The sequence below is a fragment of the Anolis carolinensis genome, unplaced genomic scaffold, assembly GCF_035594765.1.
Source record: "Anolis carolinensis isolate JA03-04 unplaced genomic scaffold, rAnoCar3.1.pri scaffold_11, whole genome shotgun sequence".
Taxonomy (NCBI): domain Eukaryota; kingdom Metazoa; phylum Chordata; class Lepidosauria; order Squamata; family Dactyloidae; genus Anolis; species Anolis carolinensis.
Window position 1 is genome coordinate 798985 of NW_026943822.1, and position 26133 is coordinate 825117.

Genomic DNA, 26133 nt, shown 5'->3' on the forward strand with positions numbered 1-26133 from the left:
AATGAAGAACAGTTCTAACCAACATAAACCAACCAGTACAGTAGAGTCTCACTTATCCAAGACTCGCTTATCCAAGCCTCTGGATTATCCAAGCCATTTTTGTAGTCAATGTTTTCAATACATCGTGATATTTTGGTGCTAAATTCATAAATACAGTAATTACTACATAGCATTACTGTGTATTGAACTACTTTTTCTGTCAATTTTGTAGTATAACATGATGTTTTGGTGCTTAATTTGTAAAATCATAACCTAATTTGATGTTTAATAGGTATTTCCTTAATCCCTCCTTCTTATCCAAGATATTTGCTTATCCAAGCTACTGCTGGCCCGTTTAGCTTGGATAAGTGAGACTCTACTGTATTTGAAAGAACAACAGAGTTGATGCCTCTCACTCATTTTAATACTTGCTCCCTGAGACACATGTTTAGTTTTCTTTACTTCACCCACGCTATAGTACTTCCCATTGTCATTCCAATTTTTTACAAAATGGTGTTTTAAATTATAATTACAGGGCAAAGCCAGCTAAAAACATTCCAAGTCACCCCCAGCCTTTTTTAAAAAAATGTTTAAACGTTGGCCAAATGAGATAACGGTATGAAATGTGTGTTTCAAGCCCCGCTGTTTGCAGAGACATCCATCAGAGCCAAGTCTTTGATTTCCTCCAGAAGCCGGTACAGGTTCGAGCCCTGTGTCTGGCGATACTCTGCGCACCCTTCCTCCTCCTCCGCCTTCTTCGCCTGGGACTTCCCCTGCGCAAACTGAGCTGCTGCCTCCTCCGCCGCCGTCCGGGTGACTTCCCTGACCAACTCCGTCCTGGACACCCGGGAGCTCTGGGGCGGGTCTCCGGCCGGTGCCTGGAGGGGCCTGCAGCTTGCGATCTGGAGCCGGACAGTGTCGGCGTGGCAGCGGGACGTCTGCACCAAGATCTTGACCTGAAGTGGAAGGAAACAGTAAGACCTGTTAGGATGGGATGTTATGACGGAGACAGGACTAAGCATCTAAGGCACCCGTTAGGACACAGGGGGCGGAGCTAGAGGAGTGGGCGTGGCTTCTTCCCAAGAGCCCGAGACAGGGCTGAGCCTCTATACATCTCCTGAGAGGCCTTTTAGGACTAAACGGCGGAGCTAGGGAAGGGGGCGGGGCCTCTTCCAAGAGCCCAAGACAGGGCTGAGCTTCTATACCTTTCCTGAAGCTCTTGTTGGGACACAGGGCAGAGGTAGGGAAGGGGGCGGGGCCTCTTCCAAGAGCCTGAGACAGGGCTGAGCCTCTATACCTCTCCTGAGGCTCTTGTTGGGACACAGAAGGCGGAGCTAGAGAACGAGGCGGGGCCTCCTTCCAAGAGCATGAGACAGGGCTGAGCCTCTATACTTCCCCTGAGGTGCTTGTTGGGATGCAGAGGGCGGAGCTAGGGAAGGGGGCGGAGCCTCTTCCCAAGAGCTTGAGACAGGGCTGAGCCTCTATACCTCTCCTGAGAGGCTTTTTAGGACTAGGGTGGGGCTACGGGTGGAGGCGGGGCCTCTTCCCAAGAGCGCGAGACAGGGCTGAGCCTCTATACCTCTCCTGAGAGGCTTTTTAGGACTAGGGTGGGGCTAGGGGCGGGGGCGGGGCCTCTTCCAAGAGCCCGAGACAGGGCTGAGCCTCTACATCTCCTGAGAGCCCTTTTAGGACTAAAGGGCGGGGCTAGAGATGGATGAGACAGGGCTGAGCCTCTATACCTCCCCTGAGGCGCTTGTTGGGACGCAGAGGGCGGAGCTAGGGAAGGGGGCGGGGCTGCAATGGCCAAGTTACAGAGAAGGCACCTTTTTGCCACTGCACTTGATGTCCGGCAGCCAATTCTTTTTGGGGTTCCACGGTTTTGAAAATGGAGGCATGCATTAGATCTGATGCTGCCTGAGACTCAAGACAGGGATCCAAGTCCACATGGCCTTGAGACTTACGGTCACGTGGTCGAACAGGTTCAGCGTCACGCCCTCCCCGGACGCAGGCGTGGAGGTGATTCTGGTGGGGAAACGCTGGAGCGAACCCGGTCTCCATTCGCAGGCCCCGTCTCCCTGGCAAGAGAGGACCAGCCCCTCCTTGTTTCTCAGGTAAGCCGCACCTTTGATCCCATACCTGCGAGAGAAAGAGAGGAGGCCATAATAATAATAATAATGATAATAATAATAATAATAATAATAATAATAATAATAATAATAAATATCTGCCTAGAAGATCTGGTGGCAGAGGACTCTTACAAGTCAAACAAGCAGCCAAAGAAGAAGAACATGCCCTGGCAGAATATGTCAAGCAAAGTGAAGAACCTGCTTTGATTGAAGTCAACAATCAGAAACTCCTCAAAGCACAGCAGACAAAGAATCAGTACAAGAAAACCGCACTACAAACTAGAGCTGGCAGCTGGCACAACAAAACATGGCATGGAAAGTTCCTTGACAAAATTGAAGGAAAAACTGACAAGGAGAAGACCTGGCTCTGGCTCACAAATGGGCAAACTGGGTGGTGATGGGCACATTGGGTGCCGTGCAAAAGGATCTCGGCCGGCATTTGGAAACAACAGACATTGACAAAATTACAATCTTGCAACTGCAAAAGGCCACCCTGCTGGGATCTGGGCGCATCATCCGAAAAATACATCACACAGTCCTAGACGCTTGGGAAGTGTTCGACTTGTGATTTTGTGACACGAAATCCAGCATATCTATCTTGTTTGCGGTGTCATAATAATAATAATAATAATAATAATAATAATAATAATAATAATAATAATACATCACACAGTCCTAGACACTTGGGACGTGTTCGACTTGTGATTTTGTGACACGAAATCCAGCATATCTATCTTGTTTGCGGTGTCATAATAATAATAATAATAATAATAATACATCACACAGTCCTAGACACTTGGGACGTGTTCGACTTGTGATTTTGTGACACGAAATCCAGCATATCTATCTTGTTTGCGGTGTCATAATAATAATAATAATAATAATAATAATAATAATAATACATCACACAGTCCTAGACACTTGGGACGTGTTCGACTTGTGATTTTGTGACACGAAATCCAGCATATCTATCTTGTTTGCGGTGTCAATAATAATAATAATACATCACACAGTCCTAGATACTTGGGAAATGTTCGACTTGTGATTTTGTGACACGAAATCCAGCATATCTATCTTGTTTGCGGTGTCATAATAATAATAATAATAATAATAATAATAATACATCACACAGTCCTAGACACTTGGGACGTGTTCGACTTGTGATTTTGTGACACGAAATCCAGCATATCTATCTTGTTTGCTGTGTCATACTATATCATTTTGTCAATAATAATAATAAGAAGAATAATAAGTATTTATTTAAACTGCTAAGCTGCAAAACCAAAAGGTTGACAGTTCAAATCCGGGGAGCGGGGGTGAGCTCCTGCTGTTAGCCCCAGCTTCTGCCAACCTAGCAGTTCGAAAAAATGCAAATGTGAGTAGATCAATAGGTACGGCTACACATCCCAGCATTGCATAGTATTGATTCGTGGCCATTAAACGAGGGGCGAGGGTCTTACCGAGGAACGAAGACCAGGACGCCGTTGGTCCGGATGGAGTAGACCACCCCGTCCGCGGTGCACGGCTCTTCCCTCTCCGGGCCCTTGTCCTTGAAATACATGCACTGGAAGAGCTCCGTGGACTGCTTCTGCGCATGCTGGGCGGCCTGCCCAAAAGAAAAGGAGGAAACTCGGGTCCAAGTGCAGTTTCCCCAAAGACATTTCTGAGAGTTGCAAACCTTCAAAGCCACGAAGTTCACACTCTTTCCTATCAAGGCATTTCTATCTGGTTAAAGTGGCTGAACTGCTTGGGTGAGCAAAGAAAGGCCCACGATGTCACACAATTCGAAAAGGTTTCTTGTTCATGGCTTGAAAGCATTATTTCCTGTTTAATTGTGCATTTCTAACTTTGAAAGTAGTTGTTCTACTTCGTAAACTTTGTTTTCGTGGCATGAACGATGTTGCGTTGGTTGAGACTCGATGATGTCTCAATTCATTGCAAAACGAGAGCCAATATGCTCTAGCAGGATGCTCCTCCTGAAGTTGGAAGGGACCCCACGAGGACATCCAGCCCAGCCCCTTCCTGCCTTGCAGCGAGGAACAATCCAAGCCCTCCCGACAGATGGCCCTCCAGATTTTGATAAACATTGATAATACTATACATATAAATACACAATTGGTGCATTTCGAGTCTGATAACTGACCTGTCATTGAATTCTAGGATAGTAATAAAAAATATTAGCTGTGAATTTTAATACTGTTATGTTTAATTCTGTTTTAATGTTTGCATATTTGTATATTTTAAATTATGTGGTCCTACTTTTAGTTGTAAGCTGCTTTGAGTCTCCTTCGGGAGAGATAAAGCGAGGTATAAATAAACATAATAATATATCCGAATAGTTATTTTTCTCCAGCCTTTTATAAGTAACTTTGTCTTCCTTCTAAGATTTCGCTATTAATCTCACAAGAGCAAAGCAATATTGGCCAATTTCTTTGTCTCCTTTGCTGATTCTCACTTAATTCCCCTAAAGACACATTTCTGGGTTGTTCTTAATCTTTTTATTAATAATTTTGTTTGTTTTTTAAACCACCGTTTCCCAATAATCTTGTACCTTTCTGCATCTTACATCTCCAGCATTCCCCTCAAAAAGATTTATCTATGTTAGCTATCATCTCTGGGGTTATATAGCTTCTGTAGAATGTTTTGTACATATTTTCTCTAATTGATCCAGTTATTGAAAATTTAAATCCTCTTTTCCGTAGATGTTTCCATTGGTGCCATTTAAAGTGGCGGCAACACCTAACACATGACCCATTCTCCTTCCAGGCCTGCTTAAAGTGAATCCGACTCGATCTACCCATTTTACACGAAGACTTCGCAACTAACGAAGGCACGTATGCATTAGCGATTCTGGCACTTGGCTCCTTTTCCCTCTTAATGTCATAATATTTGGATGCTACTGAGAAATAGCAAGCCCTGAATGGTCTGCTGAAAGTTGGTTTACCTTTGGCCTGATTTGTGTACAACTTGAATAAGCTCGTTGAATTAGACCCCTTCTACACTGCCATATAAACCTGATTATCAAAGCAGACAATCCACATTATATTCTTTGAACTGGATTATATGAGGCCCCATCTACACAGCCATATAAAATCAAGATGTCAGTGCTGAAGATTCTGACTGTGTTGGTCAATGATTGGATTTCTGTTTCTGATTTTCCATAAAGCTTTAGATCATTCATGTACAGCAAGTGGGAAATTTTTGGTGAATTTCTGGCTGTTTTGTAGCCCAGGTTTGTTTTCTGTAGAATTAGTGACAGAGGGACCATTGCAATGATGAACAGCAGTGGTGATAGTGATTTCCCCTGGAAAATTCCTCTCTTGATGTTAACAGTTCCATAGCTTTCGTTGCCCACGAGCAACTCAGTTTTAAATAATACAGGGCCTTCCAGCCCCTGTTTACAAACTTTAAAGGAGGAGACCACCACACTCCCAAGTCAGTCAAAACATGGCTCTTCCGGCGTGCTTTCGGAGAATAAATGTTCTATGCTACTCCCCCCCAATATTTATCCTCTAGACTGGTTCACTATCTGATGTCCCGTCCCTCGAGGTTTTTATTCTGATCCCTTTCTCACCCAGAGTTTTAATTTTTAATCTACTTTTTAAATGTAGTGTTCATGCGGCCCGCTCTTGTTATATTGCTGTTTCGATCTTATGTTGTACTGTTTATTTTATGTAATGTATTATTTAATTGTATTATGTTATGGTTATATCGTATTGTCTTGGGCATGGCCCCATGTAAGCCGCCCCGAGTCCCCATTGGGGAGATGGTGGCGGGGTATAAATAAAGTTTTATTATTATTATTATTATTATTATTATTATTATTATTATTATTATTATTATCTGTTCAAATGCTCAGGAAGTTTTCCTCCTGCCGAGGCGCAGAGCGGACGCCCTGCTTGCCCTTCTCCGCCAAGCCCCCACCCAAGGACCCCCGCCCGCCCGCCGGCCGGCCGTACCCGGTTCCTGCTGTTGATGTGCCGGCAGAGTTCCTCCAGCTCCGTGCTGCCCGGCCCGCCGCCCTTGGGCCCCGCTGGGTCTGCCTCCAACAGCAGCCGGTGGACCACGATGTCGGCGTACCTCCGGATGGGGGACGTGAAGTGCGTGTATTTATCCAGGGCCAGGCCTAGGGATCGGGGGACGCCCCCCAAAAGGAAACACGAGTTAGGAAGACATCTCGCAGACGTAGAAAGCTCTGTCAGCTCCAGGAGCTGCTTCTTGAGAGACCTCATCTCTCATTGAATGGCCACGGCTCAAGGTTGTGCGATGCTGGGATTTGTCATTTGGTAGGCATTTGCATCCTTCAGCAGCAAAGTCTTAAGGTCTTGCAAAACCTTTAATTGCCTTGGTTCAATGCTGTGGGGTCTGGCACTTTTGCAAGATCTTGCAAAACCTTGCAAAAGTGCCAGACCCCCAGCATTGCACCAAGGCAATTAAAGCGGATTCATCGTGCAGCATCGATGCACCCCAAGGTTTTCCTTTCCATTCCTGGAAGCTTTGGGGGCTGTAGTTTTACAAGATCTCAAGCCTTCTCTGCCTCCCCAAACTACATAATCCCAGCATTGGGAATGGCAATTAAATTAGTGGCGGGGTCCTTTCCCCTTTTGCTTTGGCTCAGCACTAAGATCACCACACGGCACAAATCTCATGAGTAATTTAGCTCAAAAAGGTGATGTTGATGTTGTCAAGAGTATTTGCAGCACAGCAGTAGTTGGATGGAATCAGTGGAGCGCAGAACGAAGAGACACTCAAGAGAAGTTGCTAAAACTATTTACAAAGTTTTACTGTATGCAGTAGTAATCAACACAGACAGACTTGCAGACGACAGACGAACACAGGACTGCTCTGTTCTCCAACAGAACTTGACTCGAACTCAACTGAACTGATGCAATCATTATGCACAAACACTTGTGTCTGGATACTCCCTAGTTCCAGCCACACATCAAGGTCAACATAGCTTCTTTCCACATTATGGTACAATCGATGATGCAATCAGTTGCAATACAAGCATGGCACAAATTGCATTTAAACACTATCAATACACAAATCCCACATTAACAGATGCCTCACCGAACTACAAATCCCAGGGTTGCACAGCGCTGAGCTCGGCAATTAAATTAGAGGCGACATCCCTCAAAGGAGCTCCTAAAGCGGCCTCCCCTTTTGCTTTGACACGGATTTCATGTGCACCTTAATTTTGGCGAGGTTGTTTAGCCAAAAAAAAGGTAAGCATTAGATTCAAGTAACTCACAGCAGACATCTGAACTCTCTCCATGCTCACAGAAGAAGAAAAAATGGAGGACACGGGGGTTTGCCTTGAGACTGAAACTTAAACAATTAGGTGATAACGGAGGGGATGGAGCGATAGACTGACCAAGAGGCCAACGGGAAGGAAGGGCTTTCCCTGCCAAATAACCCAACTGCCTTTCTGAGCATGTGCAGAGTGTGGCTGGGTCCTGACGGGCAAAGGAGCAAAAGGAAAGCAGGTACCGTAGTGAGCAAACTCTTCTTCGGGGCAGGAGCCGGTCGAAAAGTAAACGGCATTGGACATGGCCTGGGTGGCCATCGACCTCAGGATCCGGTTCACAAGGGGGTCGGAGGGGTCGTCTGCCCGGTCCAGGGACTCCGCCAAGGCCTTGTTCGACCTGGAAAGGTTTGGTTTCTTTAGCCAATACTCGGCTTATTTATTTATCGTATCAGAAGTAAATTGAGAATAATCATACGCACAGGTCAGATAATCATCATCATCACATGATGATGATGATAATAATAGAATTCTAGACTTAGATGGGATCTCCAGTAAAGCACAAAGCATCCCAGGCAGATAACCATCCAGCCCCTGCTTAATAATAATAATAATAATAATAATAATAATAATAATAATAATAATAATAATAATAATTTGGGAACAATAGACATTGACAAAATCATGATCTGCCAACTGCAAAGGGCCACCCGACTGGAATCTGCTCGCATCATCTGAAAATACATCACACAGTCCTAGACGCTTGGGAAGTGTTCGACTTGTGATTTTGTGATACGAAATCCAGCATATCTATCTTGTTTGCTGTGTCATAATAAAATAATAATAATAATAATAATAATAATAATAATAATAATAATAATAATAATAAACATCACACAGTCCTAGACACTTGGGAAGTGTTCGACTTGTGATTTTGTGAAACGAAATCCAGCATAATAATAATAATAATAATAATAATAATAATAATAATAATAATAATAAACATCACACAGTCCTAGACACTTGGGAAGTGTTCGACTTGTGATTTTGTGAAACGAAATCCAGCATGTCTATCTTGTTTGTTGTGACATAATAAAATAATAATACATCACACAGTCCTAGACACTTGGGAAGTGTCTGATGTATATACTCGAGTATAAGCTGATCTGAATATAAGCCAACCAGGATCCTCACTCGAGTATAAGCTGAGGGGGGCATTTTCAGCCCTAAAAAAGGACTGAAAAACTCGGCTTACACTTGAGTATATACACTAATATATATATATATATATATATATATATATATATATATATATATATATATATATAAAAATAATAATAATAATACATCATACAGTCCGAGACACTTGGGAAGTGTCTGACGTATATACTCAAGTATAAGCCAACCTGAACATAAGCCAACCAGGATCCTCACTCAAGTATAAGCAAAAGGGGGCTTTTTCAGCCCTAAAAAAGGACTGAAAAACCCGGCTTATACTGGAGTTTATACAGTAAAATATAATATATAATAATAATAATTAATAATAATAATAATAATACATCATACAGTCCGAGACACTTGGGAAGTGTCTGACGTGTATACTCGAGTATAAGCCAACCTGAACATAAGCCAACCAGGATCCTCACTCAAGTATAAGCCCTAAAAAAGGACTGAAAAACTCAGCTTATACTTGAGTATATGCAGTAATATATAATATAATATTATATATATGTGTGTGTCTTTTAAAACTGCCATGAAAGGAAAGCTCAGCCTGGCGTGGCTGGGCCCCTCACCGGGTGTCCATGGCGAAGCCCTTGGCGGCGGCGCACTGGCGGAGCTCAGCGAAGAACTCCTGCCGTGGTGGGGGGTGCTGGCGCAGGAGGGCCCGGTGGGGGAAGCGGCCGCAGACCTCTTTGGCCACCCAGTGGTTGGCCAGGATCATGCACTCGGCCACCACCTCGTGGGCCTCCAGCGGCTGCCGCGGGACCAGGTCCCCGATGTTCTTCTGGGCGTCCAGCTGCACCCGGACCTCCACCCCTTCCAGCTCCAGGGCCCCCAGGAGGTCCCGCCGGGCCCGCATGCGCCGCGCCACCTCCGCCAGCCGCCCCACCGCCCAGCACAGCTCCTCCGCCTTCCGGGCCCTGGCCGCCCCATCCGGGAGCCCCGCCAGCTCCGGGAGGCTCTCCGCCACACTCCGGTCCCCGTCCAGCAGCGCCTGGGCCGCCTCGTAGGAGAGCTGGAAGGAGGAGCGGATGATGCTCCGCTTGTAGCAGACCCGCTTGATGTCACAGGAGGCTCCGTCCAGCTCCCACAGGACACTCACCGCGTACCTGGGGGAGAGAGACACAAGACTGTCACCATTCGGAACGGAAATGCCCCTTTCCACGGAGCCCCGAGTGACAAACACATTCAGCTCTATAGGTTTGTTCTTAAGCTGAACTTGCGTGCAAGTCAGGACAGATACTACTAATAAGCATGGGTCAGATGATAATGATAATAATAGCACAGATCAAGTAATAATAATAATAATAATACTACAAAAAGGCCTTTGACTCACTCCCACACAGCTGGATCATCAAGTGCCTGGACGCCATTCGGATTTGTAAAAACGTTGGCACTTTTATTGATAATATGATGGAGAGCTGGGAAACTGAACTTTTTGTTGTATCAACCTAGAGCCGTGGATGATGGGTTGTGTTGTCAAATTTCGAGGTTGGAGGGCCTGTAGTTTTGTTGTTTTGTCTGGTGCCGTGATTCCATCACTCTTTTATATATATAGATGAAAGTGGGAAGACAACGACGAATTATTATTATTCTTTCCCTCCAGGCCTCCAGTGCAATTCTATGGCCAATTTCTCCAGAAATTTCTATGGTCAATTTCCTGAACAATTTCCCAAACAAATTAACTACAAAGTCACAAGATCTAGCTTGCTTGAGATTTAGATCAAATGCAAGGACTCACCTGTCAACGTTCCCAAGAAGGGAGCACAGATTGGCACTCAGGACGGCGGGCAGCATGTCGTAACGCCGGTCAGCTAGATAGTAAGTGGTGGCCCTGAGAAATTAGGGAAAAGGATAATAATAATAATAATAATAATAATAATAATAATAATAATAATAATAATAATAGACACTTGGGAAGTGTTCGACTTGTGATTTTGTGATATGAAATCCAGCATATCTATCTTGTTTGCTGTGTCATAATAAAATAATAATAATAACATGAAAGGCATTGCAGATATTTCTCTATGGCCCAGCTATAGAGAAATATTGAAAAAGGATGGAAGGGAATTAAAATTAAAATCACAAGAAGAATTAAAACTAAAATATGGAAATCTAACCTGGCTCCAGTACTACCAATTAGAAGAAAGTTACAATAAGGATAAGACCCTGGGATCTGAGGACAAAGTAACACCATGGGATGAAATTTTAAACAAGGAGAAAAAGAGAATTGCCAGAAAATATAAAATTTGATTGGAGTGGAGCACTGAAAAGGAACAAATAAAAGAGTGGGAGAGGGATATAGGTAGAACGATCCTGTTAGACGACTGGGAATTAATCTGGAAAAGGAAATTAAATTATACATACGCCTACGAACTGAAAGAAAATTGGATAAAAATGTTTTACCAATGGCACCTGACCGCAAGAAATCACTGACCAAGAGGTCATGAGTTCGAGGCCAGCTCGGAGCCTGCGTCTGTCTCCGTTCTATGTTATATGGCATTGAATGTTTGCCTTATATGTGCAAGGTGTCCCCTTTGGGGTGAGAAAGAAGGGCGGAATATAAATACTGTAATGATAGAACCAATTAGGAAATGACGTTCATAACCCAGGCACAAAACCCGTGTTACGTGGTGTCGTAATACGTCATTATTGTCCCCAGAGGAACTCGCCTGGCTCTGGCCTCGATGTCCGTGTAAGAACCCGCGGCCACGAAGTGCGTGACGTCGGCGATGTGGACGCCCAGCTCCAAGTCCCCGTTGGGCAGTTCCCGGATTGAGAGCGCGTCGTCCACGTCTTCGCAGCCTTCCGGATCGATGCTGAACACCAAGTGCGTGTCGCGCAGGTCCGTGCGCCTCCGCTCTTCCTCCGGACACACTTCCCACGGCGTGTCGGGGACGACCGGCGGCATCTCGCACATCTGCGGGAAACAAACCCTCCAGCTCAGCCGTAAGGCGCACAAGATGGACTTATCTAGCCATGCGCTCTCTGTTAATGTGGGATTTGTGTATTGATAGTGTTTAAATGCAATTTGTGCCATGCTTGTATTGCAACTGATTGTATCATCCAGAATGTGCCATAGTGTGGAAGGAGTTAATTGTCAAGAAGCTGTGATGACCTTGATGTGTGGCTGGAACTAGGGAGTATCCAGACACAAATGTATGTGCATATTGATTGCCAAGAAGCTGTGATGTCCTTGATGTGTGGCTGGAACTAGGGAGTATCCAGACACAAGTGTTTGTGCATAGTGATTGCCAAGAAGCTGTGATGACCTTGATGTGTGGCTGGAACTAGGGAGTATCCAGACACAAGTGTTTGTGCATATTGATTGCCAAGAAGCTGTGATGTCCTTGATGTGTGGCTGGAACTAGGGAGTATCCAGACACAAGTGTTTGTGCATATTAATTGCCAAGAAGCTGTGATGACCTTGATGTGTGGCTGGAACTAAGGAGTATCATCATCATCATCATCATCATTACCTGACCTATGTTTATAATTATTATTATCATCTGATCGGTGCTGCTTCTTGTGGTTATTATTATTATTATTATTATTATTATTATTATTATTATTATTATTATCTGACCTGTGCTTATTATTACTTGCCCCATGCAGCATTATTATTATTATTATTATTATTATTATTATTATTATTATTATTATTATTATTATCTGCTTATTATTATTATTATTATGCTTGAGATGTTGTTTTCCACCATAGACAATAACATCTGCATATATTATTTGTCAATACATCACGCAGTCCTACACACTTGGGAAGTGTGTGATCCAATACAACAACCCGAATAGTGATCTTGTTTGCGGTGTACTAAATCTTGTTGCGTATCAAATAATAATAATTTATTGCCCGCCTTTCCTTTTGGCTCAAGGCAAGGCACAATACAGTTAATATGTGCCTAAAACCACATATTAAAGCATAGTTTAAATGCAGCCATAAAAGCATTTATAACCTAGGACAATGATGGGCAACCTTTTGCACTTGGTGTGTCAGAATTCACCAAAAAACCTAGCATGACTTGGGTGGTGTGTCACTTTGAGAAAAAAACCCCATAATTTCACAATATGTATAGTTTAAATAACAAAACTATATAAATGTAATATATAACTGTATTTAATAAATCAAAAACTATTTACTACCATTATTTCCATGTACAACAATCTATGGGACCTCTTGCAGTTTCCACGCTGATTTCTCTCTATTTTAGTTTCAATGTAGTCATGAATAATGAATAATAATATAATAATATAATAGTAATAATATAATAATATACTACAATAATAATAGAATAATAGAATGATTATATATATATACAGTAGAGTCTCACTAATCCAAGCCTCGCTTATCCAAGCCTCTGGATAATCCAAGCCATTTTTGTAGTCAATGTTTCCAATATATCGTGATATTTTGGTGCTAAATTCATAAATACAGTAATTACAACATAACATTACTGCGTATTGAACTACTTTTTCTGTCAAATTTGTTGTATAACATGAAATTTTGGTGCTTAATTTGTAAAATCATAACCTAATTTGATGTTTAATAGGCTTTTCCTTGATCGGTCCTTATAATCCAAGATATTTGCTTATCCAAACTTCTGCCGGCCCGTTTAGCTTGGATTAGTTAGACTCTACTGTATATAAATGTCATGTGCCTAATTCCCATGGAGTAAACAACAAAACCACTGGACCAAATCACACCAAATTTGGCCACAAAAGACATTAGTCATCCAATCAATCTGCATGCGGCAGCGCGTCAGCAAAATGGCTAGGCGTGTCAGTGCTGACACGCGTGTCATAGGTTGGCCATCACTGACCTAGGAACAAAAATTGTGTTATAGTGTTATTATTCATACGTGTAACCAGTAGAAAGGTCCATGTTGCAAGAGCAGATACTGTTTACACATTAGATCGCCCTAAACTGTAATATAATCAGTGAATCAAATCCAACGGAAAAGCAAGTAAGAGCCTCTAGGCTGACCTGCGCTTCGGAGAAGGGCTTCACGGAGATGCTGTTTTCCACCAGGATGGTTTGGATCTCGCTCTCGAGGTCTCCGATCCGCCCCAGAACCCGCACGAAATGCCCGTTGGGATACAGGGACGTGGACTCCCAGGAATCGATGCGCACGACCACGCGGAAGTCCTTCGGCAAAGCAACGGAAAGGCATTGGAGCAGCCTTGGAAAAGGCACAGAGCGTGGCCAGGGGCAGGCGGGGACGGGGAGGGGAGGGGCTCTACCTGCAGGGCCTCGGCCTGATGCGTGCTGATCCGGATCTTGGGGATCCGGTAATCCCACGGCGTGACCAGGACCTTCTGCGCGGCCTTGCCGTGAGACTGGCTCTCCTCCTGGGAAGGGAACGTGGCCACGAAGTCGCGCCAGTTCTTCTGCAGGAGCCCCACGACCCTCCCTTCGGAAAGAAGGACCCCGATGAGCCCACGGAAAGGGGCACCGGACAACCTCCGCCCTCCCCGTGTTCTGGATTCCAATTCCCACCATTCCCAACAGCCGGCCGGTTAGGATAGATAGATCAATGAATAGCTAGATAGAAAGGAAAGATGGTTGGATGAATAGATAGATAGACAGACCAATAAGATAGATATCTGAGAGGTAGATAAGATAGATAGATAGATAAGATGGATGGATGGATGGATGGATGGATGGATAGATAGATAGATAGATAGATAGATAGATAGATAGATAGATAGATAGATAGATATGATAAAGATGGATAAAATAGATAGGATGGATTCATAGATAATGGACAGATAGATGGATGAAGAGATAGATATGATACAGATTGATAAAACAGATAGGATGGATGCATAGATAGATGATGGACAGATAGATGGATGAAGAGATATACATATAGATAGATATGATACAGATCGATAAAATAGATAGGATGGATGCATAGATAGATGATGGACAGATAGATGGATGAAGAGATAGACCAATAAGATAGATATATAAGAGGTAGATTAGATAGATAGATAGATAGATAGATAGATAGATAGATAGATATGATACAGATCGATATAATAGATCTTCAAGAGATGGAGCGGGGTATAAATAATAATAATAATAATAATAATAATAATTATTATTATTATTAGATAGATAGATAGATAGATAGATAGATAGATAAAACAGACAGATGATAGATAATACAGATAGCTAGATAAGACAGATAATAATAATAATAATAATAATAATAAGATAAAGCAGACAGATGATAGGTAATACAGATAGCTAGATAAGACAGATAATAATAATAATAATAATAATAATAATAATAATAATAATAATAATAGATAAGATAGATAAGCTGGATAGTATGATTCTCTAAGAGGCTTGATGGCCATCTGCATGACGGTGGGTGGGCTGGATGGCCTTTGGGGCCCCTGCGGACCCACCTGTGGGCATGGGCTCCCCGGCGGCCTCCCCGGCGGCCTTGTCCTCGGCCTCGTTCTCGCAGAGGGCGGCCGTCCGGCCCTTCCACTCGCTCCGGGGCAGCAACTCGACGGCGACCACGTCTCCGTGGATGGCCCTGTTGCGCGCTCTGGTGCCGTGGATGAGGACGTCGGTGGTGAGGTCTGGGTGGAAGGAGATCCGGGAAGAAGGGTCTCATCTCACACGGTCACCTGGGTCGGGGGCCAAAGCTCACCAACCCAAATCCAAAGTGATATATACATACACACACACACACACACACACACATATATATATACCTTTCTCCTTGTTGCCGGACCCCTGAAGCCGCACAAAGGCTTCCACTTGCGCCCGGTGCTTGTTCACGTTCAGGACTCCCTGCCGGTGGAACAGGATGGGTGGATTGAGACAGACAGACAGACAGACAGACGAAATGGGAAGACCAATGCAACAGGATGGGTGGATACCAATAGGGAGCGGGTGAGATATAAATAAAAACATTAAAAAGTACCGTATATACTCGAGTATCAGCTGACCCTAATATAAGCCTAGGCACCTAATTTTACCACAAAAAAACTGGGAAAACACTGACTCCAGTATAATCCCATATACCAATAAAATTACCATATATACTCAAGTATAAGCCGACCCGAATATAAGCCGAGGCACCTAATTTTACCACAAAAAAACTGGAAAAACATTGACTCCAGTATAAGCTGAGATAGTAATAAAATTACCATATATACTCGAGTATAAGCCAACCCGACTATAAGCCTAGGCACCTAATTTTATCACAAAACTGGGAAAACAATGACTCCAGTATAAGCTGGGATAGTAATAAAATTACCGTATATACTCGAGCATAAGCCAACTATACCCGACTATAACCCGACTATAAGCCGAGGCACCTAATTTTATCACAAAAAAACTGGGAAAACATTGACTCCAGTATAATAAAATTGCATTAATTGAGGCATCAGTAGGTTACATGTTTTTGAATATTTACATAAAGCTCAGATTTAAGATAACACTGTCCAACTCTCATCCAATCATTATTCTCATCTTCAACGTAAACGTGCTTATGTATCCTTTTAATAATAATAGAGTAAAATAATAAATGCAACAATAATATTAATAATAATAATAAGATCAGAATGAAATAATAAATGTATTAATAATAGTAAAAATAAGTGTAAAATAAATGTAATAGTAGCAACAATAATAGAGTAAAATAATAAATGTAATAATAGTAATAATAAATACAGGAAAATAATACATGTAATAACAATAATAATAATAATAATGGAAAATAATACATGTAATAATAAATAGAGTAAAATAATAAATGTAATAATAGGATCAGAGTGAAATAATAAATGTATGAATAATAATAAAAAATAGTGTAAAATAAATGTAATAGTAGCAACAATAATAGAGAAAAATAATAAATGTAATAGTACCGTGTTTCCCCGAAAATAAGACAGTGTCTTATATTATTTTTTGCTCCCAAAGATGTGCTAGGTCTTATTTTCAGGGGATGTCTTATTTTTCCATGAAGAAGAATTCACATTTATTGTTGAACAAAAAATGAACATTTATTATATACTGTACAATAGTTGTCATCACAAACCAGCATAACCAGACAAACTGTGAATCCTATCAAGAATTTCTTCTTACTACCATTATTTCCATGTACAACAATCTATAGTACGGACATTTACGGATCCTGCATGCTCTGGTGTTCTGTTCGGCGGGCATGCTTCCAAACAAAAACTTTGCTAGGTCTTACTTTCAGGGGAGGCCTTATATTTAGCAATTCAGCAAAACTTCTACTAGGTCTTATTTTTCGGGGATGTCTTATTTTCGGGGAAACAGGGTAGCAACAATAATAGAGAAAAATAATGAATGTCCCATATATTCTCGAGTATAAGCTGACCCAAATATAAGCCAACCAGGACCCTCACCCGAGTGTAAGCCGAGGGGGGCTTTTTCAGTCTTAAAAAAAGGGGCTGAAAAACTAGGTTTATACTTGAGTATATGCAGTACTTCATAATGAGCTGGTCTTAGTGAGGGCTGAGCGCTCACTCAGGCCAGCATCCTACTGATATGACTGTTTGTATTAATGTGACCCTGTTTCGTGGGTCCTGGGACACGGCCGGCCTGACACGCACCCCACGCCACGCTGTGCCTCCCTGGAGAACTTAATAATAATAATATAATAATTTTATTCTTATATCCCGCCCCATCTCCCCGGAGGGACTCGGGGCGGCTTACATGGGGCCATGCCCAGACACGACAGCACAAATCAGATAAAACATTAAACCGAGCAATAACACTTCAACATGGTTAAAAACAGTCATAAAAGTCAATATACACAATAATATTAAAATCCTGATTTGGGTCAAAAGATCCAGGCCAAGGTGCAAAGCAATATCAAGTTATCAGGGAGGGATAATTATACAGCAGGTGTAATACTTAAAGTGATGAATGAATCCTAAAAACAATCCAGAGGGTCTACTGCTTCATAGTGAAACTTCCACCCGAGTGCCTGCCTGCCTGCCTGCCTGGCTGCCTCCCGCGTGGGCCGGGCGCCTCGTGTGTTGTGGCTCAGCCATCATGGCCCAGGTTTCATCGAGAGTTAGAAACAGATGAGGCAATGGATTTTGAGGGCATTCCTGCTTCAGTTCCAGGCCCCATGGCCTTGCAGGTGCCGGATATTGTGATATTACAGGATCCGCTAATTGACAAACATTCCAAAGTCTCTCCAGTGTTACCCGTACCAGATGGTACAGACTCGGGGGAGAATGGAACTTTTAATCGGAGAGATTTTGTTATGCAAGATAGGAGCAGGAAACAAGTGGTGAGAAGAAGTCAAAGACTCGCTCTCAAATTGGACAAAGATTAATTTTCCCATAAGAACTTTACTCTCACTGTCTTGGGGTGCAACGTTGTGTGCCCGTGACCCCTGTGACCGACCGACCGCCTACCTGCAAGAACCGTCCGGACTTGATCCCGGCGCCCAGGGCTTCCGGAGGGACGTGCTCCGCGTACTCCTTCCGGCCGCCCTCCTGGCCTTCGCTCTCGCGCCGCGACTGCTGCACCGACTCCAGGAGCTCATGCGCCGCTTTCAGGTCGGGCCAGAAGTTGTCCAGATAATCCTGCAGAGACCGAGCATAACAAACAGGAGCTATGGCTTCCCCCTCTTTTCACCAATCTATATATATAAAAGAGTGATGGCATCACAGCAATTCACAAAACAACAAAAGTACAGGCCCCCCAACCTCAAAATTTGACAACACAACCCATCATCCACGCCTCAAGGTTGATACAACAAAAAGAAAAGAAAAATAAAATCCTAATTAGAGGGAGAGCAATAATTTTTTTATCCAATTGCTGCCAGTTTAGAGGGCTAATCTCTGCCCACTTGGTTGCCTAGCAACCAAGGGACAGCCAGGTTTCAGTTAGGGGACAGGCAGATTTAGGCCTCACTTAGGCTTCTTCCACAGATTATCTAATTTGCACTGGATTATATGGCAGTGTAGACTCAAGGCCCTTCAACACAGCTATATAACCCATTTATAATCTTATATTATCTGCTTTGCACTGGATTATCTTGACTCCACACTGCCATATAATCCACTTCAGTGGGCATTTTATACAGCTGTGAAGAAGGAGCCTCATATAATCCAGTTCTGAGCAGATAATATAAGATTATCAATATACAGTAGAGTCTCACTTATCCAACGTAAACAGGTTGGCAGGATAAGTGAATATGTTGGATAATAAGAAGGGATTCAGGAAAAGCCAATTAAACATCAAATTAGGTAATCGTTATACAAATTAAGCACCAAAACATCATATTATACAACAAATTTGACAGAAAAAGTAGTTCCATGCACGGTAATGCTATGTAGTATTTACAGTAGAGTCTCACTTATCCAACACTCGCTTATCCAACGTTCTGGATTATCCAACGCATTTTTGTAGTCAATGCTTTCAATATATCGTGATATTTTGGTGCTAAATTCATAAATCCAGTAATTTCTACATAGAATTACTGTGTATTGAACTACTTTTTCTTCCAAATTTGTTGTCTAACATGATGTTTTGGTCCTTAATTTGTAAAATCATAACTTAATTTGATGTTTAATAGGCTTATCCTTAATCCCTCCTTATTATCCAACATATTCGCTTATCCAACATTCTGCCGGCCCATTTATGTTGGATAAGTGAGACTCTACTGTACTGTATTTACAAATTTACCACTAAAATATCACAATGAATTTAAAATACTGACTACAAAAAACATTGATTATGAAAAGGCAGACTGCGTTGGATAATCCAGAACATTGTATAAGCGAATGTTGGATAAGTGAGATTCTTCTTTAATATGAAATAATTACTGGGATAGAATAATGCAGAACAATATAATCTCTAAAACCAGGACAGTAAATAAACAGGGGAATTCCACAAAGGAAACAATCAGGGCCAGCTAACACCTCCCAACAAAAAATTCACTCAGGGAGGAAACAGCCAGGCTTTAAAGCTGCAAGGCCATTACATCCTAATCATTTTTCCTAATTGCAGCATTCATACTTGCCTCCAACAAACAAAAAAAACCAATCCGAAATATTGTATATTCACAACCTTTAGGAAATAATATCCCCTGATGGCGCAGCGTGTTAAAGCGCTGAGCTGCTGAACTTCTGGACCGAAAGGCCACAGGTTTGAATTGGGGGAGCGGAGAGAGCCCCCACTGTTAGCTCCAGCTTCTGCCAGCCCAGAAGTTCGAAAACATGCAAATGTGAGTGCATCAATAGGTACTGCTCCGGCGGGAAGGTAACGCCGCTCCATGCAGTCATCCCACATGACCTTGGAGGAGTCTACGGACAACGCCGGCTCTTCGGCTTAGAAATGGAGATGAGCACCAACCCCCAGAGTCAGACACGACTGGACTTAATGTCAGGGGAAAACCTTGACCCTTGACCTTAACTACCACCAATTCCTCAATACTTTATTTCCCATACCACCATACTTCGCCACAGCAACGCGTGGCCGGGCACAGCTAGTCTATATATATAAAAATGTAATGTGCGCTTTACTGTGGAGTAAACAACTAAACCACTGAACCAAATCACACCAAATTTGGCCACAAAAGACATAGTCATCCAAAATATAATAATAATAATAATAATAATAATAATAATAATAATAATAATAATAATAAGTTTATTTATATCCCGCCTCCATCTCCCCTAAAGGGGACTCGGGGCGGCTTATAGCAAAATCAAATACAAGCAGATAATATCATTATAAATACAATATCTAAAATTACTGTGATATAATAATACAGAAAAAACACTATCTCTAAAATCAGGACAGTAAATAAAGAGCAACACTCTGAAAACAGGGAAATTCCAGAAAGGAAACAACCAGGGCCAGCTAACACCTCCCAACAAAAGATTCTCCAAGGCAGGAGACAGCCAGGCTTTGAAACTGCAAGGCCATTAAATGCTAATCAAGGTGGCATTCGTACGTGCTGCACTGAGAGTATTCATTGCTGTTCGACCTGGCCAACCAAGGATTCCTCAAGGTAGAAAGCGGCCAGGCTTGCAAGCAGCAAGGCTATTCAGTGCTGTTCAACTTGGCCAACCAGGATTTCCCCTAGGTGAAAAACACCCAGGCTTTGAAGCCACGAGGCTACTCCGTCCCATTCAACCTGCCCAAGGAAGGATGCCCCTATGTAGAAAGCGGCCAGGCTTTGAAGCAGCGAGGCTATTCAGTGCAATTCCATTCCCCTAGAACGCAAGTACCCAGCCTTCCAAGCACCAAGCCTATTCCATTCTATTCCAGCTCAACAAACAAGGATTCACATAAGAAAACAGCCAGGCTTTGAGGCTGCAAGGCTATTCACTGCTATTCCGCCTGGCCAACTAAGGATTCCCATAAGACACAGCAACACGTGGCCGGGCACAGCTAGTTTCATACAATATTTCAATACGTATGGTCACAAATTGTGCCGGAGGATAACCAGCCCCTTATCAGAATTTCACAAAATACATCTCTGCCCCCCCCCCCCAAGTGATGCCCCTCTAGGGTGGGCTTTTTTCCTGTTATTGTTGTCGTTGGGGCACTACAGACACACAAGAGAATTGTAGTTTCACCTTGAACGAAATCACAAAGACTCCTTCCGTCTCGCTTCCGAGCTGCTTGATGGCATCCCCATCGTCCGTTACCATGACAATGGGCATCCGTCCCGAAAGGTGGTTGTGGTACCACACGCAGGCGTTGTAGATGCTCCTAGGAAACAACAACAACATCATCATCGTTGTCATGGGACATCTTTTTTAAAAAAATGACATGCAATTCCAGCTATGCAGCGGCTGCATCTACACTGTAAAATTAATGCAGTTTGACACCACTTTGGCGGAATGTAATGCAATCATGGGAGTTGTAATCTTGCAAGCTCTTTTAGCCCTCACTGCAAACTATGGATCCCTGGATTGAAATCTGGATGACAAATTTCTAATAACATTAGTGATGTTTTTGACCATCAGCACTGCATTATTATTATTATTATCATTTATTATTATATTTATTATATTTATATGCTACTTTTTCTCTTTTCATAAGAGATGTAGTATCACCCAAAAACATTGCTACCGATACGAAAACATTCTTCCATATGTTAAAAGGTCTGCGTATATACATAAAATATATGTAAATTATTATTATTTTATTATGACACAGCAAACTGATACTGATACGAAAAAATTCTTCCATATGTTAAAAGGTCTGTGTATATATATATAATATATGTAAATTATTATTATTATTATTATTATTATTATTATTATTATTATTATTAATATTATTATATTTCTATGCTGATATATACACAGTAGAGTCTCACTTATCCAAGCTTCACTTATCCAAGGTTCTGGATTATCCAAGGCAGTCTGCCTTTTAGTAGTCAATGTTTTTGTAGCAAATGTTGCAATGTTTTGGTGCTAAATTCGTAAATACAGTAATTACTACCTAACATTACTGTGTATTGAACTGCTTTTTCTGTCAATTTGTTTTAAAACATGATGTTTTGGTGCTTAATTTATGTTTAATAGGCTTTTTTCTTAATCCCTCCTTGTTATCCAGCATTTTTGCTTATCCAATGTTCTGCTGGCCCATTTATGTTGGATAAGTGAGACTCTACTGTAATATGATTCTTAAGAAGTTTATATATATACATACTGTATATCTCATTCATTATTTATTATAATATTTCTATGCCGCTTTTTCTCTCTTAATAAGAAGTAGTATATTATCACTCCAAAACATTCCTACCAATACAAAAATATTATTATTATTATTATTATTATTATTAAATACATACCGGGTCTGCCACTTTTCCAAAGGTTCCCCTTTCTCTCTCGGCAAATACGAAAACAGCTGGAATTCGTTAAAAAACATAACGCAATCGTGACGGGCGTCTCTCACTAAATTCCGCAGTTTATTGTATTGTCTACAGAAGAACAGGAAAGGAAAGGCACTTATTGGAAAGCAACACAACTCGATTCTTTAATATGTAGGAAACTTCATTCGTTAGCAAACGATTGTGTAAGTATGACTATTTTGTAAGTATAATTAACATCCCCATTCATACCCAAAAACATTCTTCAAAGATTTGAAAAGACATATGTATATTGTATATACTCGAGTATAAGCCGACTCGAATATAAGCCGAGGCACCTAATTTTACCACAAAAAACATTGATTCAAGTATAAGCCGAGAGTGGTGAATTTCAGAAATAAAACTAGATCCCAATAAAATTACATTAATTGAGGCATCGGTAGGTTCAATGTTTTGGAATATTTACATAAAACTAATTTAAAATAAGACTGTCCAACTCTGATTAAATCATTATTCTCATCTTCTTCAATGTAAACGTGCTTATGTATCCTTTTAATAATAATAAAGTAAAATAATAATTGTAATAATAATACAGTGAAATAATAAATGTAATAATAATAATAAATACAATGAAATACAGTAGAGTCTCACTTATCCAAGCTAAACGGGCCGGCAGAACATTGGATAAGCGAATATGTTGGATAATAAGGAGGGATTAAGGAAAAGCCTATTAAACATCAGATTAGGTTATGATTTTACAAATTAAGCACCAAAACATCATGTTATACAACAAATTTGACAGAAAAAAGTAGTTCAATACACAGTAATGTTATGTTGTAATTACTGTATTTACGAATTTAGCACCAAAATATCACGATATATTGAAAACATTGACTACAAAAATTCATTGGATAATCCAGAAGCTTGGATAAGCGAGACTCTACTGTATATTGTTCTTTCTTTACTGTTGTTCTTTATTTACAAATAAAGAATTCCAGACAGGAAACAATCAGGACCAGCTAAAACCTCCCAACAAAGGATCCCCCCCTTCCACGAAGGAAGCAGCCAGGCTTTGCAGCTGCAAGGCCATTCAATGCTAATCAAGGTGGCCAAGGACAACAGTCACACTTGCCTCAAACAGACAAGAGTTCTTTCTTTCTTCCACCCTGGACATCATTCTGCAGGTATACAAACCCCACTGGCCTTGTTTCCAACAGACCTCACAACCTCTGAGGATGCCTGCCTGGGCGAAATGTCAGGAGAGAATGCTTCTGGAACATGGCCAGGCAGCCCGGAAAACATACAACAACCCTATCAAGCTTTCGTCCGTCTAAAAAAAGGAACTTTGAAGCGGGAACATCATCTGCTGAATGCAAGTCAGTGCTCAGAAAGGACCGCCAAAGGCCACCCAGTCTGACCTCCTCCTGCCAGGTATCAAAGCCCTCCCTACAGATGGCCATCCAACCTCATAAACATTAGAAGGTTCAGGGAGAAATAGGGCTACAGAATCACAGAATTTTAAGAGTTGGAAGGGACCCCCAAAGGCCATCCAGTCTGACCTCCTTCTGCCAGGCAGGAAGGCACCATTAAAGCCTTCCCGACAGATGGCCATCTAGACTTATTGACATTAAAATGTTATGGAGAAATAAGGCTACAGAATGCTAGAGCTGGAATGGACCCCCAAAGGCCATCCAGTCTGAGGACACCATCAAAACACTCCCAATAGATGGCCATCCATTGGAGGAAATTGCAGAAGAGATTTTCTTAGCACAGAGAGCATGAGTTCAAGTGTCTCTCTATCAATCACTGCAAAGGGAGCAATGAAAACTCAAGGAGCGTCTACACCGCTTGGAACCGCTCAATGATACCGAATCACGGAGTTGTCTTTCTACCGAGCCTTCCTAACTCCTAAGATTCCCTAATAGTAAGCCCTGGCGGTTAAAGTGGTGTCAAACTGGGTTAATTCCTGGTGCGGATGCAGACGCGGGAGGTACCTGCGTCCCCTCTGGTGCTGCAGGGCCTGGCAGGCCGTCTGCATGAAGACGAGGCCCTTCATCTCGGGGAATTCCAGGATCTCCAGGTAGTCTTGCACCGCCTTCCAGTCCGGAACCACGTAGTGGGTGGCATCATCGGAGAGCAATTTCCCCTCTGAAAAGAGAACATAAACAACACATCATAAACTTACTAATCATGATGATAGTAAGTGGAACTCTGTACATGCTCAAGAGCACCCTGTGTTGCCTTCTATGACAACTTAAAACCAAGGCCCCGCCCCTTCCCCTCAGGCCCCGCCCCTTCCCAAAGGCCACACCTCTTCCCCCTCAGGCCCCGCGCATGCGCACTGCCGCCCACCTCTCGGGCAGCCCGCCCGGCAGAGCGCGCTCCCGCAGGGCACGTGGGGCCGCAAGTAGTGCTCGCGCACGACCCGCACGGACCGGCGGCCTTGCGGGCCCCGCAGCAGCAGCACCTTCTCCGTCCTCAACATCCGGGCACCCTAGCTCAAAAAGGGGCGGTGCGCGGCCGTGAAGCCTCGCCCCCTTTCGGCCCGCCGCCTCCTATTCGCCTTCGCGGCCGCCAGTCCCGCAAGAGGGGGCGTGGCCACCTTCTAGAACGGGGAAGGGGCGGGGCCTAGCCTGGACTATAAGCCGCAGAGGCGCCTTTCGGAGGAGGCGGGGCTAAGGAGGGAAAGGGGCGGGGCCAGCATGGAGAGAAATACAAGACGAACGGAAAAAGAGAAGGGGCGTGGCTAAGGAGGGGAAGGGGCGGGGTCAGCATGGAGAGAAACAAGACGAACGGAAAAAGAGGGGGCGTGGCTAAGGAGGGAAAGGGGCGGGGCCATCATGGATATAAACACGTCTGGAAAGGAGAACGAGAAGTGGGCGGGGCCGCCTTTAAGAGAGGGGCGTGGCTAAGGAGGGAAGGGGCGGGGCCATCATGGATATAAACACGTCTGGAAAGGAGAACGAGAAGTGGGCGGGGCCACCTTTAAGAGAGGGGCGTGGCTAAGGAGGGAAGGGGCGGGGCCATCATGGATATAAACACGTCTGGAAAGGAGAACGAGAAGTGGGCGGGGCCGCCTTTAAGAGAGGGGCGTGGCAAAGGAGGGAAAGGGGCGGGGCAGGCATTGAAGCAAACAAGCGTGGAGCTGAGGATAATATAGGGGCGGGGCAAAGGAGGGAAACGGGCGGGGCCGCAGTTAAAGTGGGGTCAAACTGCATTAATTCCACAGTGTAGACGCACCCTCGTTTACAACATAGATAAATTAGGAGGCAGAGCCCAAAAAGTACTAGGGTTGAAGAATAAGGATCACCAGCTTGGAGACCCGGTGATGAGAAGGCGGCCTTGTTTGTTTTGGGATGTTCGGTGATGGCACCTATTAGGAGACAGGGCGGGGCCAGGGGAGGGGCGGGGCCTCTTCCCAAGTGCCGGAGACAAGGCTGAGAATCTATCTATACCTCTCTTGAGGTGCCTGTTAGGACACAGGGGGTGGAGCTAGGGAAGGGGGCGGGGCCTCTTCCCAAGAGCCCGAGACAGGGCTGAGCCTCTATACTTCTCCTGAGAGGCCTTTTAGGACTAAAGGGCGGGGCTAGAGGTGGGGGCGGGGCCTCTTCCCAAGAGCCTGAGACAGGGCTGAGCCTCTATACTTCTCCTGAGCGGCCTTTTAGGACTAAAGGGCGGGGCTAGGGAAGGGGGCGGGGCCACTTCC

The 26133-nt window shown here is 43.2% G+C and overlaps 1 protein-coding gene across 3 annotated transcripts; it reads right to left on the minus strand.

Moving 5' to 3' along the window:
- Nucleotides 1–385: 385 nt before the first annotated feature.
- Nucleotides 386–24943, minus strand: dis3l (DIS3 like exosome 3'-5' exoribonuclease). Of its 3 annotated transcripts, XM_062963443.1 has the most exons (17): nucleotides 24780–24943; nucleotides 24422–24575; nucleotides 22410–22538; nucleotides 21184–21319; nucleotides 18007–18177; nucleotides 15319–15397; nucleotides 15004–15183; nucleotides 13828–13997; nucleotides 13571–13732; nucleotides 11244–11491; nucleotides 10313–10405; nucleotides 9144–9680; nucleotides 7596–7750; nucleotides 6065–6231; nucleotides 3566–3711; nucleotides 1941–2115; nucleotides 386–935 (listed from the first exon to the last, which is right to left on the minus strand). In XM_062963443.1, the coding sequence occupies exons 1-17, from the start codon at nucleotides 24910–24912 to the stop codon at nucleotides 612–614; spliced, it is 3159 nt and encodes a 1052-aa protein (XP_062819513.1). In that variant the 5' UTR covers nucleotides 24913–24943; the 3' UTR covers nucleotides 386–611. The 3 variants fall into 3 exon arrangements, with proteins under 3 accessions (XP_062819513.1, XP_062819515.1, XP_062819516.1); XM_062963445.1 differs by lacking the exon at nucleotides 22410–22538; XM_062963446.1 differs by lacking the exon at nucleotides 24780–24943 and having other exon boundaries at nucleotides 24411–24545.
- Nucleotides 24944–26133: the final 1190 nt, after the last annotated feature.

What these genes read in the sequence shown, in the direction of transcription:
- dis3l (XM_062963443.1), bottom strand. Translation starts at nt 24,912, where the DNA reads ATGTTGAGGACGGAGAAGGTGCTGCTGCTGCGGGGCCCGCAAGGCCGC. An exon ending in TCTTTGTGATTTCGTTCAAG is followed by an intron (nt 18,178 to 21,183) that starts GTGAAACTACAA and finishes CGGTCTCTGCAG; the next exon opens with GATTATCTGGACAACTTCTG. An exon ending in ACATCAACAGCAGGAACCGG is followed by an intron (nt 3,712 to 6,064) that starts GTACGGCCGGCC and finishes TCTTTTGGGCAG; the next exon opens with GCCGCCCAGCATGCGCAGAA.